This window comes from Gavia stellata, chromosome Z (genome assembly GCF_030936135.1).
Source record: "Gavia stellata isolate bGavSte3 chromosome Z, bGavSte3.hap2, whole genome shotgun sequence".
Lineage (NCBI taxonomy): Eukaryota > Metazoa > Chordata > Aves > Gaviiformes > Gaviidae > Gavia > Gavia stellata.
The window spans coordinates 49,672,851-49,687,620 of NC_082637.1; the positions used below are offsets into that span (position 1 = coordinate 49,672,851).

The 14,770-nt window shown below is 44.3% G+C and overlaps 1 protein-coding gene across 1 annotated transcript; it reads left to right on the plus strand.

Annotated features, from left to right (window-relative positions):
* The first annotated feature begins 2,943 nt into the window (after nt 1-2,943).
* NXNL2 (nucleoredoxin like 2) lies at nt 2,944-13,416 on the plus strand. The gene is made up of 2 exons (XM_059834057.1): nt 2,944-3,245; nt 12,809-13,416. The coding sequence occupies exons 1-2, from the start codon at nt 2,944-2,946 to the stop codon at nt 12,975-12,977; spliced, it is 471 nt and encodes a 156-aa protein (XP_059690040.1). The 3' UTR covers nt 12,978-13,416.
* The last annotated feature ends 1,354 nt before the right edge of the window (nt 13,417-14,770 follow it).

Consider the following 14,770-nt stretch of genomic DNA (forward strand, 5'->3'; position numbering starts at 1 on the left):
TATCTTCTCATATACAAGATCACACTTTTTACCAGCTACAGGAATTACCAGAGGTAAAAAATGGCAGTTGCTTTGCATGCAGACAGGCTTTCAGCAAGCCACACATACGGGAAGAAGCAAAGGACTGTGCTAGTTAGAGCTATACTCCCTGTCATCTTGGAATCCCTTCTGTGCTTGTTATACTTGCCAACAAGCTTAGTACAGACAACTGTAAGCTCAAACCTTGTGCACCTTGTACACCCAGCTCAGGTGAGCTGAACTTCCTTTCTGTGCTATTTTAAGAACAGGCAACCTTTCACAGCTTACTTTGTCTTCTAGTTCTGACATCAGGTGCAAATCTGAAGGGGGGAACAGCACAAAACAGCATTCAAAACTTGGAGAAAGGATTAATGAGAAATGGGAGAAATGGGAGGATTACGTTGTTTCAAATGTCACTTCTGTGTTGGAAGCAGATACTCGGATTTGAAAACAACATAGCTCAACAGTCCATGAAAACAGAGAAATACTGCATTTGAATAAAAACCACTTTCCAAACACCTAAGCAATTCTTTTTTCCCAGACAAATATCAGAATAGTAATTACAAATTAGTCAGATATACTAGGATATAAATAAAAAGGCCTGATTAGTAAAGATTAATTTGCATATAAACAAATCTCTTAGAAAATAAGAAGAATGGCCGAACTCTTACCCTTTTTTAAAGATGTATGAGCTTTTGCACAAGAAGCAAGCAGTCTTTTAATTAGTAGTATATCTGCATAATAAAAGGGAAAAGGGGTAAGAGAAAGAGTAGGTGACTGCATCTCCAAAATCAAAGCGATCCTACAGCCAGGTGGCTACTTCTTATGAAGCCTACCAAAAAAAATACACTGCTGTGTAACTTCTGTGGTGCTTCTTTGGGCTTTCTCTCACATGGCCAATTTTTTAAAATACCTTTCATTCTTTGACTCATGACAGAAAGTGGCGGTAGACAACCAAAAGTTTTGGGTCAAGTCAACAGAGGGAAAAAAATTTCAAAAAGATCTCGAAAGAAAAGATATGTGTGTGGGAGGAGACCTGTGCTCAGTTTATTCCTATACAAAACTAAATTTTAATTTTTGACTTCAAGTATTGCACTTCTTACAGTGCATGCTATATGATCAGTAGATGGTCACACGTGGAAACTGGACTTCATTTCACTACGAGGTTAGTTGCAGTTTACCTAAGCAAGCACTCATCATGATTAACATTAGTTCTATTCTAGTGTTCAGTATTTGAATCATGATATATGCTTGTCACAACTGCCTTTTTCGAAAGTAAAATTTACAGATTTTTGAGGGGCTGCAGCTTAAAAAAGAGGACCAACCAAACAGCAAAAACCTAGCATGCATTTGGATACACATATTTTCTATGGTAGCTCCATGATTAGACACTTGAAGTATCCAGTATAAATACCAGAATCTGGTTTTGGGGATATTTATATTTTTTGTTTAAGATGAATTCTCTTTTAATTGGGTATTGTGCAATTAATGAAAACGAGACAATGTACCAGGTGTGGTTCTCGCCCTGTAATGACCCTTTAATTAAACTGTGATGTAAGTCTCCTACAGCCAAATTGCCTTTCATTTCCTTTTTGCAGGTTGCTTTAGGCAGAAAAGAGATTGTATATTTGTAATACAATACTATTTTTATTAATTTCTAACTCAGTAAAAAAGCATTATTCAACCCAAACACAAGGTAAATGCACCGGAATAAAATGAGAATTCCTCCTCTGCTTGGATGGAGAATAGACAGACCCTTCTATAACTAGAATTCAGATGATTTTCCATGCTAGAAAAACATGCAGTGCCGTATGTCCGCCAAAACCAAATTCAGTGCCAAAGCCGACCCCGCCTTGCGATGAGGTCTTCAGGGGAGAGAAGGTGAAACCCATGACAGGCTGAAGAGGTCTGACAGCCGTGTGAAGGTGATCACCGCTTAAACGTATTAAAAGTTCGGTATCTGCAGTAAGCTTAGTAAGTCCTGAAATGTGCTTGCCTTCTCAAAAAGGCCGTGTGGCACTCGGAGGAACAAGAGGAAGAACACCTCTAGCTCAAACCCCTCGCTTTGCGCAACAGGCACTAAGGTAGGCCCGGGAGAGAAACGGAGCGCGTGCCTTTCCCCTCCCGAGAAACCCCACGGACCCCTCACGCGCACCGCCCCCCGCCGCAGCCGGGCCGCCCCTCACGCTGCACCCTTCGCCGGCGCCCCGGGGCACCGCCACGGCGACGGCCGCACTGCAGCCAGGCTGCCTGCCGCGGCGGTCATGACCTGCCTGCTGAGGCTGAGCAGGGTAAGCCCTCCCCTCCAGCGCGACCCGCACCTTCAGAAACTCTCTCAGGAAAGAAAAAAGCTCTTTTCGTGGACGGCGGCGGCGCGGGCCCGTAGTACGCGCTGTCCCGCGTTACCCCGGACAGCTGACAACGCCCCCTGCTCCGCCGCCCCTGCAGTCCCCGGCGCGTCCCCGAGCTGCCGGCAGCGGGGTGCCGCGGGGTACTCGCCTGGCTCCGGCAGCGACCTCGAGGGCCGGAGCGGCCGCTCCGCCGCCGGCGCTCCAACCCGCCGCCCGTTGGCTCCCTTCTCCCTGCCGCCGAGGGCACAGGCAGGGGGCGTGACGTGACCGCGCCCTCCTGCGTGGCGATTGGCAGCCGCCGCTGTCAGTCAGCGGTGGGCGGACACGGGCCGTGGCGGGCGGCTATAAAGCTGGCGGCCGCCGTAGGCTGAGGGGAGGGTTGGAGTGTCGTGTGTTCGGGGGGCGTGGGGCGCGCGCCGAGCCGTTGTCCTGGGTGGGCTGAGCGGCGCGGCTGGGGCGGGAGGACGGTCCCAGCGTGGAGGTGCCGGGCGCCGCGCCGGGGGCCGCCTGGGTTCGCAGCTCCCGGTGCCACCCTGCGCTCTGCTGCGTCCCCTGGGGGCCGGCCGGCGGCAGCATGGTGGATGTGTTCAGTGGGCGGCTCCTGGTCAGCAAGGACGGCCGCAGCGTGGACCCCGAGGAGGCCCTGCAGAACAAGGTCGTGGGCTTGTACTTCTCCGCCGGCTGGTGCTCGCCGTGCCGCGACTTCACCCCCGTGCTCTGCGACTTCTACACGGAGCTGCTGGAGGGAACCGAGCCCCCCGCCCCCTTCGAGGTCGTCTTCGTCTCCTCCGACCACAGCGCCGAGGAGATGGCGGCCTACATGCACGCCATGCACGGGGACTGGCTGGCCCTGCCCTTCCACGACCCCTACAAGCAGTGAGTACCATCGGCGGCCACCCCCGGCCGCGCCCGGGCCTTCCCGCCAGGGGCGCTCGGGCCGGGGGCTGCGCCCGCCTGGCAGGCCGCGAGGGGGCGGTGCGTCTGCCCCCACCGTCCGCGTCTCTGCTGGCACCCCTCCTCCAAAGTAGGGCACCCCGGGACCTCCAGCTGCCCTCTTGGTCCGCTCCTTCCCCTCCCGCTGAGCGCTCTGAAATCCAGGTTGCGGCGTCTTGCGTTCGGTTCAGCGTCCCGTCGGTCTCGTCCTGCCTTCGTCCTGTCCTCTGAGCAGCGGCTGCAGCTAGCTGGCTCTCCCTGCGCTCCCACGGAGGTGTACCGCAAACTAACATCAAACTGACAGCTTACTTTCTTCAGAGAAGTAACTTGGCTTTAGCCTGTTACATCTGAAAGAAGGCGATGAAGCAAAACTAGTTTTGCATACTTCAATTAAGATTTAAAAGATCTTCGGAGAAGGGTTAATAAAGACCCCAGCTATTAACAAGATAACATCAATCGTGAGTCAAAAACAAACTAATGGCAAACGAGGATCAAGTGATTGTTTTTCAGCACAGCAGTAGTTGTTATGGAGGTTGTTCTGGGTTGTCTAGCTTATTAATGTTCTGGAAAAAAGGCAGATGAAGAAGCAGCAAAACTCATAGCTGAACAACTTACAGGAGAGCAGAGCAAACTATGAAGAATTTTAGACAGGTACAGGTAGCATAGGTGAAAAAGAAGTGTAATAACAGCAGGAATTTAGCTGTGGCAAATGCACATGGTAACTGGGATGTAAGATTCTTGTGCTGATAGGTTTCTAAAGGGGCATTCCTGTACGCAGCTTGCTCAGCAAAACAACAACAACAAAAAAGGACATGACCATGTGTAAGTAGCAGGGTGAAGGATAATACCAAGAACTGTTTTGATGCCCTAAGTCAAGGGTGCGGACTAATTTGGATGACTGTCAGAAATATGATTTAGCTCATACCAAGAAATATAGATTGGGATTATGGGGGCACAGGTAAGATGTTTAGGGCCACTGAAATGCCTATAAATGGAGACTTAAAATGCATGTAAATATTGGTAAAGGTTCCCCTCCCCCTTAACTAATGTGTAAGTAGATTGATGACATCTGTAACAATATTTTCCACAAAGTCAAGAAGTTAGTGTGACTTTTAAACATAGACTGGGTAATTAAACTCACAACAAGAGTTGTTCTTCTAACAAAGTACTCTAGTCCTTATAGTAACTTCATTTAACTCCAGATCCATCCCTGTGTGCCACCTGAGACAGAGCTGTGTAACACTCTAGCTACTCACTCAACGCGGAGCAGGTTTACTAATTTTGTTTTGTCAGTGTACTTTGACAACCTCAAGAGGAAACAGCCTGAAGCCAGGAACTATTTCATCCTTCCTTGACTCATTCCTGGATGTCACAGCCAATTAATGTTAGGCCTTTTTAACGACAGTTTCCATTGACTTAAAAATAGATTGAAATAACAATGCTGTTTTCCATAGCTCTCCAAAGGCTCCCCAGGCAGTAATTGTATTTGGTAACTGCTAATCCTAATAGAATTCAGGCACATTTCCTGACAGAAATGTAGCACTAGAAGTTACTGCATCCAGCAAGCTGTTTGGCATAGACCATAGGAATGAGATTACTGCTTCAGCCTCCGTGGATTATGGGTCTATTTCTGACTCTGCACTTGCTCAAGTCATGTGGAATGGAGGTAACAAGAGATAGTTTAATTGGCTTTTCTGTGGCAGTCCATAATGCCCTTCAGAATCCTGTAGAGAAACATGGCTTGTCCTGTCGGGGATAGCTGCAAGATCATAGTGTTTGAAGTGGCTTACTGAAGAACAAAGCGCAGAGGGATATGAAAGGGCAATGTTTTTGAAGTTGTATTTCTTGCATATAACAAAGTGCTGTACAGAGATGTTCAGGGTGTTTAGGTTGAATTACCTGGTAGTTATGCGTCAGGGGTACTGGTGAATCATTGTAGACTTGTGTCTACAGACACAGCAGACAGATGTGTGTTCACTAAACTACAATTCTGGCTAGACACTAGTTCTAAGTAAGAGTATAATTTCAAAATTTACTAACATCAATTAATAATTTGATTATTAATATTTATTAACATTCACATATTTATTAATATTTATTAACATTCACATATTTATTAACATTTATTATTCATTAGGATTTTTAAAGTTCCACTGTAAGTAATTCAAATTGGTTGCTTTTTTGTGGACTATGTAAAGAAGGCATTTCGGTATCTTCAGTGAAGTTAAAATATTCTGGCTGGTGACTTCAGTGTTTAAGGTACATAATTAACAGTATAGACTGAAGTCTCTTCCAGGCACAATAGAGCCAATTTTAAATTTGCCATCTAAAACACATTTCACAAATGGAAGCATGGAGTTTCTTGGGGGTGAATTTTGTCTTGTTAAGAAATAGACTGCATTCATACTTGTAGTGTGTGAAGTGTAACGCCTTGCACATACCTGCAGAGAAGCAAAATACTGAGTTCAGAGCAGGATCTCAAGACTTCCATGCTGTCAGTCCTGATTATTTCCCTGAGGTGGGACTGCACCTCTTCTACTTCATGTAGTCTGTGGTGTGACTAACAGGAAATACTGGTCCTGACGCCTTGACTATTTGCAGCTTTAATGTTGATTTTTGCTGCCTGAAGCGCGCAGGCTTTTGATCCTTGCAGGGGTATGTGAAGACAATCGAGTTGGAAGTAAGCACTAGGAGGAGAAAGGAATAGTAGAGAGGAAGAGCAGGAGTAGGACAGAACGTGTCAACAATAAATGCTAGTAAATGGGAACTGGTGGTGTAATTACGATACACAAAGACATACTGCTGTGTTTATACTGAGCTCTACTGTGAAAGGCATCATTCTCTGTGTGGGTGCCCAGTGCATGCTAGTAGTTCTTGCAAGCTGCCAGATAGGTATTTACCGAGACCATCTCCTGTACAACTCAGTGAAAATTAGCATCCCAAAGAAAAAGGAAAATAAAAAGGGAATGTTTACATTTTATAATTAGGAAACGTTAGGTATGAGGGTGGATTGGCACCTATGGGAATAGATGAGGGGGGCAGCTAAAAAAGGAAGGCAGAAGGAAAAGAGTGAAAGTATCTGAGCAGTTAAGACTAGAACCGGCAATAGCTCTTTTTAGATTGCTATCCCAAAATCTCAACAGGCACTTTAAAGTTTAATCCCATCCATATGATGCTCTTGTTTGTGTGACTAACAGTTAACAATGCAGGAAGTTCACAGCTAAAAGAAAATAGGCACACAGCTGTGTATTACAGGGTGTACTGCTAGAAGCAGATTAGCAAGATGTCCATCACTTTCAAGTGAAAGCATTTCCAAGTGAAAACTGTTAAAATTCAAATATTGTCACATATCACATTACACAAGTGTATAAAAGGTACCATTTATGTTCCCAATGTGGTATTAACTTTGCCCCGTGTTGTCTACATCTCAAAAACCCTCTTGTGTATAGATCTTAAACCCTTATATAAAAATAGTTCACGTATGTTGTGAGTTAACCCTGGTAGGCAGCCAAGCCCCACCCAGCTGCTGCATCACTCCCTGCCCCAGTGGGATGGGGCAGAGAATCTGAAGGGTGAAAGTGAGAAAACTTATGGGTTGAGATGAAGACAGTTTAATAGATAAAGCAAAGGTGAACACACAAGCAAAGCAAAAATAATTCATTCACTACCTCCCATCGGCAGGCATGTGTTTAGCAATTTCCAGGATAGCGGGGCTTCATCATGTGTAACGGTTGCTTGGGAAGACAAATGCCCTAACTCCAAATGTCAGTCCCTTCCTCCTCCTTTCTTCAGCTTTTATTGCTGAGCACAGTGTCATATGGTGTGGGATATCCCTTTGGTCAGTCGGGGTCAGCTGTCCCAGCTGTGTTCCCTCCCAGCTTCTCATGCACCCCCAGCTTACTCTCTGGCAGGGCAGCATAAGAAACAGAAAAGCACTGTTGAGCAATAGCTAAAACATTGGTGTGTTTTCAACAATGGTTAGTAACAAATATAAAACAAATCACCATGCAAGCTGCTATGAAGAAAACTCCATCCCAGACGATGCCAGTACTACCTGGTAATATAAAACCCGTGCTCAGAAACTTTCACCAGCCTTCTCATAAGAATCAAAAGACCTAACAATAACAATGACTTCCAGTTTACCTCAATCTTAACTTCATCTTTTTGGTATTTCATAGGCAAATGAAGGTTGCTCTCTCATGTTCTAATCTGCATGGCCAGGGTCTGATATCGCAAAGGATTCTGCTGAAAGATTTTCTTTGCCTGTACAAAGGTTACTTGTTCAGATTTCCATAGCTATCTTCTATTACAGCTTCCTTTTTTGCTTTCTCTGTTTGGGTCTTAGATTTTTCTAGTGAATAAGACACTGTATGTACCTTTACAATTACCTGGGAATAGCTAAGCAACTGTTTTTTAAGAATGTCATTAGTTACATCACTGTATTTTACTGTAAGAGAATTGAGTTTGCCTTTGTAGCACATGTGATGTCTCTATTTATGGTTAATGATTTAATAAATTGTCATTGGAGTTAGTCCCATGACGCATATCTAGTTGGTGCGGGTGAGTCACAGGATTTGAGATCTGTATAGGAGAGGATGATCTTAACAGGTTTTAAAAAGTTGTTTTTGTAAGCACCTGTACACATGTACACAGTGATTAAGAAGCATTGTCTGCAGAACTGTTCCTGAGCCTTCTTCAGGTCCATTCACTTTACAGGTTGGACACATATGTAAGCAAAATCTGTGCATGCTTCAGTCTGGTTTGATGCAAGCAACTTCCATGTGCATGCCCAGAAGCTGTGTAAACAAGGTGCTGTGCTGGAGTGAGTGAGCTATATGTGCATTCCCTTAGGAAAGCAAACTGTTAGTTTCCAGTCTCCATAGCAAATTACCTTCGGTTTCCTACTGCTCTGTCTCTGATTGCTACAGTTAACAGGGGCAGTCCCAGACACCTGGAGGCTTGCCAGCGTGACACCCATCTACAAGAAGGGCCGGAAGGAGGGTCCGGGGAACTACAGGCCTGTCAGCCTGACCTTGGTGCCAGGGAAGATTACAGAGAGGTTCATCTTGAGGGCGCTCACAGGGCACGTGCAGGACAACCAAGGGATCAGGCCCACCCAGCATGGGTTCATGAAAGGCAGGTCCTGCTTGACCAACCTGATCTCCTTCTATGACCAGGTGACCCGCCTAGTGGATGAGAGAAAGGCTGTCGATGTTGTCTGCCTGGACTTCAGTAAAGCCTTCGACGCTGTCTCCCACAGTATTCTCCTGGAGAAGCTGGCGATTCGTGGCTTAGACAGGTGCGCTCTTCGCTGGGTCAAAAACTGGCTGGACGGCCGAGCCCAGAGAGTCGTGGTGAATGGGGTGAAATCCAGTTGGTGGCCGGTCACAAGTGGTGTCCCCCAGGGCTCAGTTTTGGGGCCGGTCTTGTTTAATGTATTTATTGACGATTTGGATGAGGGGTTTGAGTGCTCCCTCAGCAAGTTTGTAGACGACACCAAGCTGGGGGGGAGTGTTGGTCTGCTCGAGGGTCAGAAGGCTCTGCAGAGGGATCTGAACAGGCTGGATCGATGGGCCCAGGCCAATTGTATGAGGGTCAACAAGGCCAAGTGCCAGGTTCTGCACTTTGGCCACAACAACCCCATGCAACGCTCCAGCCTTGGGGACAAGTGGCTGGAAAGCTGCCCAGTGGAAAAGGACCTGGGGGTGTTGAATGACAGCCGGCTGAAGATGAGCCAGCAGTGTGCCCAAGTGGCCAAGAAGGCCAACAGCATCCTGGCCTGTATCAGAAATGGTGTGGCCAGCAGGAGTAGGGAGGTGATCGTGCCCCTGTACTCAGCGCTGGTGAGGCCGCACCTCGAATACTGTGTTCAGTTTTGAGCCCCTCACTACAAGAAGGACATTGAGGTGCTGGAGTGTGTCCAGAGAAGGGTGACAAAGCTGGTGAGGGGTGTGGAGCACAAGTCTTATGAGGAGCAGCTGAGGGAACTAAGGCTGTTTAGCCTGGAGAAGACGAGGCTGAGGGGAGACCTCATCGCTGTCTACAATTACCTGAAAGGGGGCTGCAGAGAGGTGGGTGTTGGTCTCTTCTTCCAAGTGACAAGTGATAGGACAAGAGGAAATGGCCTCAAGTTGCACCAGGGAAGGTTTAGACTGGATATTAGGAAAAATTTCTTTACTGAGAGAGTGGTGAAGCATTGGAACAGGCTGCCCAGGGAGGTGATGGAGTCACCATCCCTGGAGCCATTCAAGAAACGTGTAGACGTGGCACTGCAGGACATGGTTTAGTGGGCATGGTGGTGTTGGGTTGATGGTTTGACTTGATCTTACAGGCCTTTTCCAACCTTAACTGAATCACTCCATCACAGAATCATTATGTCAGGCATCTCAAGCTATTTTATTGTCTGCTGAACTGGTAGAATGCATCTTCCACCCATCTTGTTCATCATACAAGTGGTATGAGGTGATAGTCTTTTATGTGATTTCTACATGAACTTGCTTTGGAATGTTTTTTTTTTTCTCCTATTTTAGTAGACTTCAGAAAGGTCTATGGGGATTCTTGGTTGCTTGCTTTTATTTCAGAATTCACTGAGAAAGCTAACCTGTTCCTAGACCATTTTATTGCTGCATCTGTAATATTTCCAGAATTATTGCTCAGCCAATGTAATGGCAGAGCAGTATCCTTCACCTGTTGATTTTTCTTCTCTTGAGGAAAAACAGAGAAAGAAAGATGTGTTTCAGGAATCCCTTGTCTGGGCTAGTATTTCACTTAAGTCTTATTTTCTGGATTTTTAAGACTTCTCCTCTTTTCCAGGAAATCATAGAGAATGTCTGTATATTAATGGCTTGTATTTTTTATCAATGTCTACAAATCTTTTTTTCTACTCAGTCAAAATTCTTTGTCATTTGAACCTCACGCAGCACATATTATTGCTTGTAGTGATAGCACTCAGGCACTACATTTCCATTTAGTATTCTGTTTTGAGAGTGGTGTAATTCATGTTTCAGAAGTTGGCTATTCCATTATTGCTTGTTTTGTCTCTATCCTCTGGTTCTTCTAAAGGTGCTTAATTTCTGCTCGCTTTGATAGAAGGCAATGCAGGGAGGTAATTTTCCATATAACAGATGACATTTGTTTTGGGGAGGTTGTTACTTTTAGCTGATCTATTGCAGTTCACTTAACTGTTTCTTATACCCCTTCTGAAACACATGACCTCTTCCGGAAAACTGATTACATTTTTCTGGGACTTCTTTTAGACTGCACAACTTGCGTCCTGGGCGTAGCTTTTATGTTCCTCACTTTTCCTGTTAGATACCAGCATGTCTGTCACCATAACTTACATTCCTACCGCAAAAACTGTGGAATATCACTTGTGAGGATGACATGCTAGAAGATATTTTCTGTAACTTCTGCCTTCCAAAATGAACACTACGAATTCATTAGCATCTATATTGTTTCATTCATGGGTCTCTCATGTGAACATCTATTTCAATGAATAGATGTGCTGAGGATGACATGAATAGTGTGACATGGCAGGAGGTAGGTGATAGTTTTCCTGCCTTTTAGCTCGGTTTGAAAAGGGTGGGGAAACACCCAGGTGCAGTGCTGACTTTATGATTGTCAGTCTAAATCCATTTCTCTGCCTACTTATTTGTATTCAGCAAATGGTTTCCTTTCTTCTTTGGACATTTAGTGTTAATGAAAGTAGTGGTTTTGCTATTGCCATGTATTTGGAAAGAACTTGTTTTTGCACTGTCCTGATAAACATGGCAGGAAACTTCAAGACATTCTTTATCTGCTTGCTTTCCGCATTGGAGCTGGGGCAGTGAACTGGTTCTGGATGGAATTCCTGGAAACACTTGAAGCTCCTACTGTTGAGCAGCTCTCTCAACAGCTAACTGATTTTATTGGATGTCCATTGAGATGTTTAATGAGCTTGGAGCTCATTGACTTTCTTTTAATTACCTCTGTTGTGAATTAATAAAATTCACGCAAAATTGTTGTTGTCAGTGCTAGTGGTTAAGTCTTAGTCTCAAAATTGTTTTTTCTGGCTTATTTGTGTCCTGAATTTTACTTTGTCATATGTACTGAAACATAACCCTTCCAAGTGAGGTGAATTTCTTGTATAGAAGATATTATCTTTCTATAAAGATAGATCCATGTGCCTTGCTCTTTTCCTCTTTATTTTATCCTGTAGCAAACAAATTGTGTCATAGATGTTAAACTTTTCATTGGGCATGTTTTTCATCTTGTCATTTCTGTTGCCTGGGTCATGCTCAACTGAAGTGGCATACTAGGTGGTATTTTTTTATTCTCTCTCCTGTTTTTGCATATTCCTTTTGTTTGCGTCTTATCTCTTTTAACTCATCTATGTAAACAGTGAATTCTATTTTACTGTTTCATGTGGCTGATAGCCTGCCATTTGTGCACTTTCATCTCTGTGGTGTGTAGTTAGTAGTCATGCCTTTTTATGTACCATGTGCCAGTGTCAGCAAGTGTTTTTGTTTATCTTTTGATGTTTTCTGTCCTCTAGGTTTTCCCCTCCCAAATGTTATTTTTATTTCCAGTATTAATAATACATTTATTAATTTTCCATGTATCTTGAGTTTGATCCCATTAAATTTCCATCCTTCAGAAGTCCTTTCTTACTAATTTTTCCTGGGTTACCTACTCATCAATTTGAATAGATCCCAATTTTGTTCATGGAACATCACTGTATGGCTTTTTAATTTTTTAGCTGTATTTTAACTATGTTTTGTTATAGAACAGTAGGCTATTTAAGATCGAGTTATTTGTAACCTATCTGGATTTTTCCATCTCCTGATAGAGAAATGGCCACTATTGTCTGTGTGATGGACAGAGGAGGAGTTGAAATTTCATTCTTGGAATTAGGGCCACCCACCTAAGTTGTCCAAATCATTTGACTGCTTACATTTCTGTATGTAGAAGGCCTGTTTCACTGGGGGAGTTTAAGGCATTTCTGCAATCTCTTCTGTTTACGCTAAAGTATTATGCATCATGCTGTAATGGAAATTAGAGGAAGTAGCTCTGTGCGATTGGCACACTTGAACATCTTTATATGGGCATAAATGTCTGATGCTAACTTAAGTGAGATCCTCCTCCTGGCCAGTAAAAAGGGACCAGAAGACATCTGTTTCTGGCTAGTAAAAACAAGGTGGAGAGGTGTGTCACACTTCACTTCCATGGACTCTGAGAGTCAGTCTCTGCTCCTGTGGAGACTACAGGCAGCAGTGGAGAGCAGTTACAGGCAGGGAGCTGCAACTCTCTGAACTCTCTGAGCAAAGTTTCACCATGTCAGCTCCCAGCTGCAGCCTTGTTCATCTCCCTGTACTACCCAGTGCTTTGCCTCAAGCTCTGAGGAAGCCTGGGTTCTCATCACTTCTGCTCTCCCATGCATCCTGACCAAAGTACCTGTCATGAGAGACTAGGAGTTTTCTTAAAATGCTCCCTAATGGTGTGTTTTATTTTTAATTTTTTCCCCTCAGCGATCTGAAGAAGAAATACAACATAACAGCAATTCCTAAACTGGTGATTGTGAAACAAACTGGAGAAATCATTACTGACAAGGGAAGAAAACAGATCAGAGACAAAGGGCTATCCTGTTTTCGGAACTGGCTTGAGGGTGCAGATATCTTTCAGAATTTTTCTAGTTAAAAAGTTGGCAGATGGAAACAAGACAAGGCATCATGGAAAACTTTGTAGAGCTCTGAAACGATTGTTCAGAACAAGAAGGGTAAGGCTTATTTATCTTTGCTTGTAAACCAATTTTGTTTTCAACTTGAAGATTAGCTATTCCAGTAAGTCATAAAATGCAATTATTGTTTTATCTGTATTGTTCTGATATATTCAGTATGAACCAAAGCGTTCCTCATAATACTGACAAACTTCAGGAGGGTAGGCTGTTTTAGACAGTAATAATGGAGCACTGTGAAATCTATGCAAACACTTACTTTGCAAAATCTGTACAGTAAAAATATATATATATGCACAAACCTATTTTTCTTGATGACAGTTTTTTTTCTGGTGATTAGCACATATATTTTATAAAGAAAAGGAAACTTGCTTGCTTTAATAAATAACTGTTTATGAAGTATATGTGTCTATTGTGTCTTCCTTATCTATCTTAACAAGCTAATCAGAAAATGTCATGATTTTTAAATAGGACACATTTGTTTGTCAGTACTGAAGAAACACTCTTTGTTTTTATTTTACTTTGTGTGGGATTTATTTAATTCGTGCTGAGTTTTCCTTACCCCTGGATTTTTAAACTGGACACTGAAAGCTAAGTTGTTATCTCCCAAGTTAATGTCAGGTCAAGTCTAAGAAGAAAGCATTTTCCATCTCCTTTTGCCAAAGTGTGTAGAAGCAAACGTTGAAAATGATACAAGCTCTCTACGATGAATGCTCATGTTGCATCTAAGATACAGCCTGGTTTGCCTGTATTCTCCACCAGTTGTTGCGTTCAGATTTGACAGCCGGTCTTCCAGTCCTTGTGATTGGGGTCCAAGGCCAAACATCCATGCAATTGGTGAACTAAAGAAACACTTCCTATGCAAGCCAAGAGTTTGTTGATTAGAATTTAAAGAGTTTAACAGAATTATTATTAGTCCAGTTACTAGCACTTACATTACTAACACTGCAGGTCCAGATTACTCAATTATTACAAGTCATTCCCAATAAAGGTACAGTTAAAACTGATACAAATTAACTTCTCGGTTCTCTTGCTATGTTCACCCTTTGGTTCTAATGTTGATGGTGTTTTCCTGAAGATGACAACTTGCTTCCAACTGGGACTGTGTGCTGCTAATCACAACCCTCTGGGCCTGGTCAGCCAGGTGGGAGTGGCATTTGCTTGAAGCCTCAGGAACCTCTCGCAATGGACATGACCTTGCAATGACATCAGCCAGCTCCGTCAGCACTCATGGGGGCAACACGTCAGGCCCCATGGACTTAAGTATGTCCAAGCTGGTTAAGTACTTCCTACTCTGGTGGCCCTCTTCTGAGGGTGAGTCTTCCTTGCTCCGGACTTTCCCTCTGGTCTCAGGGGTCACGGATACCAGAAGGTTGATCTTACGGTATGTGCTTCAGGAGTACTTGTGTTGGTCTGGCTGCTAATGGTGGCCCATAGGCTCTTGACTGGCTCCTGAGCAGTCCCAAGGCAGAGCTCCATGCACTCTAGCTGCTCTACTCTCTCACGTGAAGTGCGGTACCCCCTCTTTACCTTCACAACCCATGCTTGCTAAAGAGCCTGAATCCAATCATTGTGGCACTCCAGTTGTGTGAGCTACCCCACCATATCTTTGTGATGGCAAGGAGGTCACAGCCCTGTAATTGCACACAGATTTCTAAATCCCCCTGTCCGTCTCCTGTGCTGTGTGCATTACTAGAGGCCTTTCAGTGAGGCACCCAGGAGTGCCGATTCCCCAGAGCAGCAGAACATGGCTGTT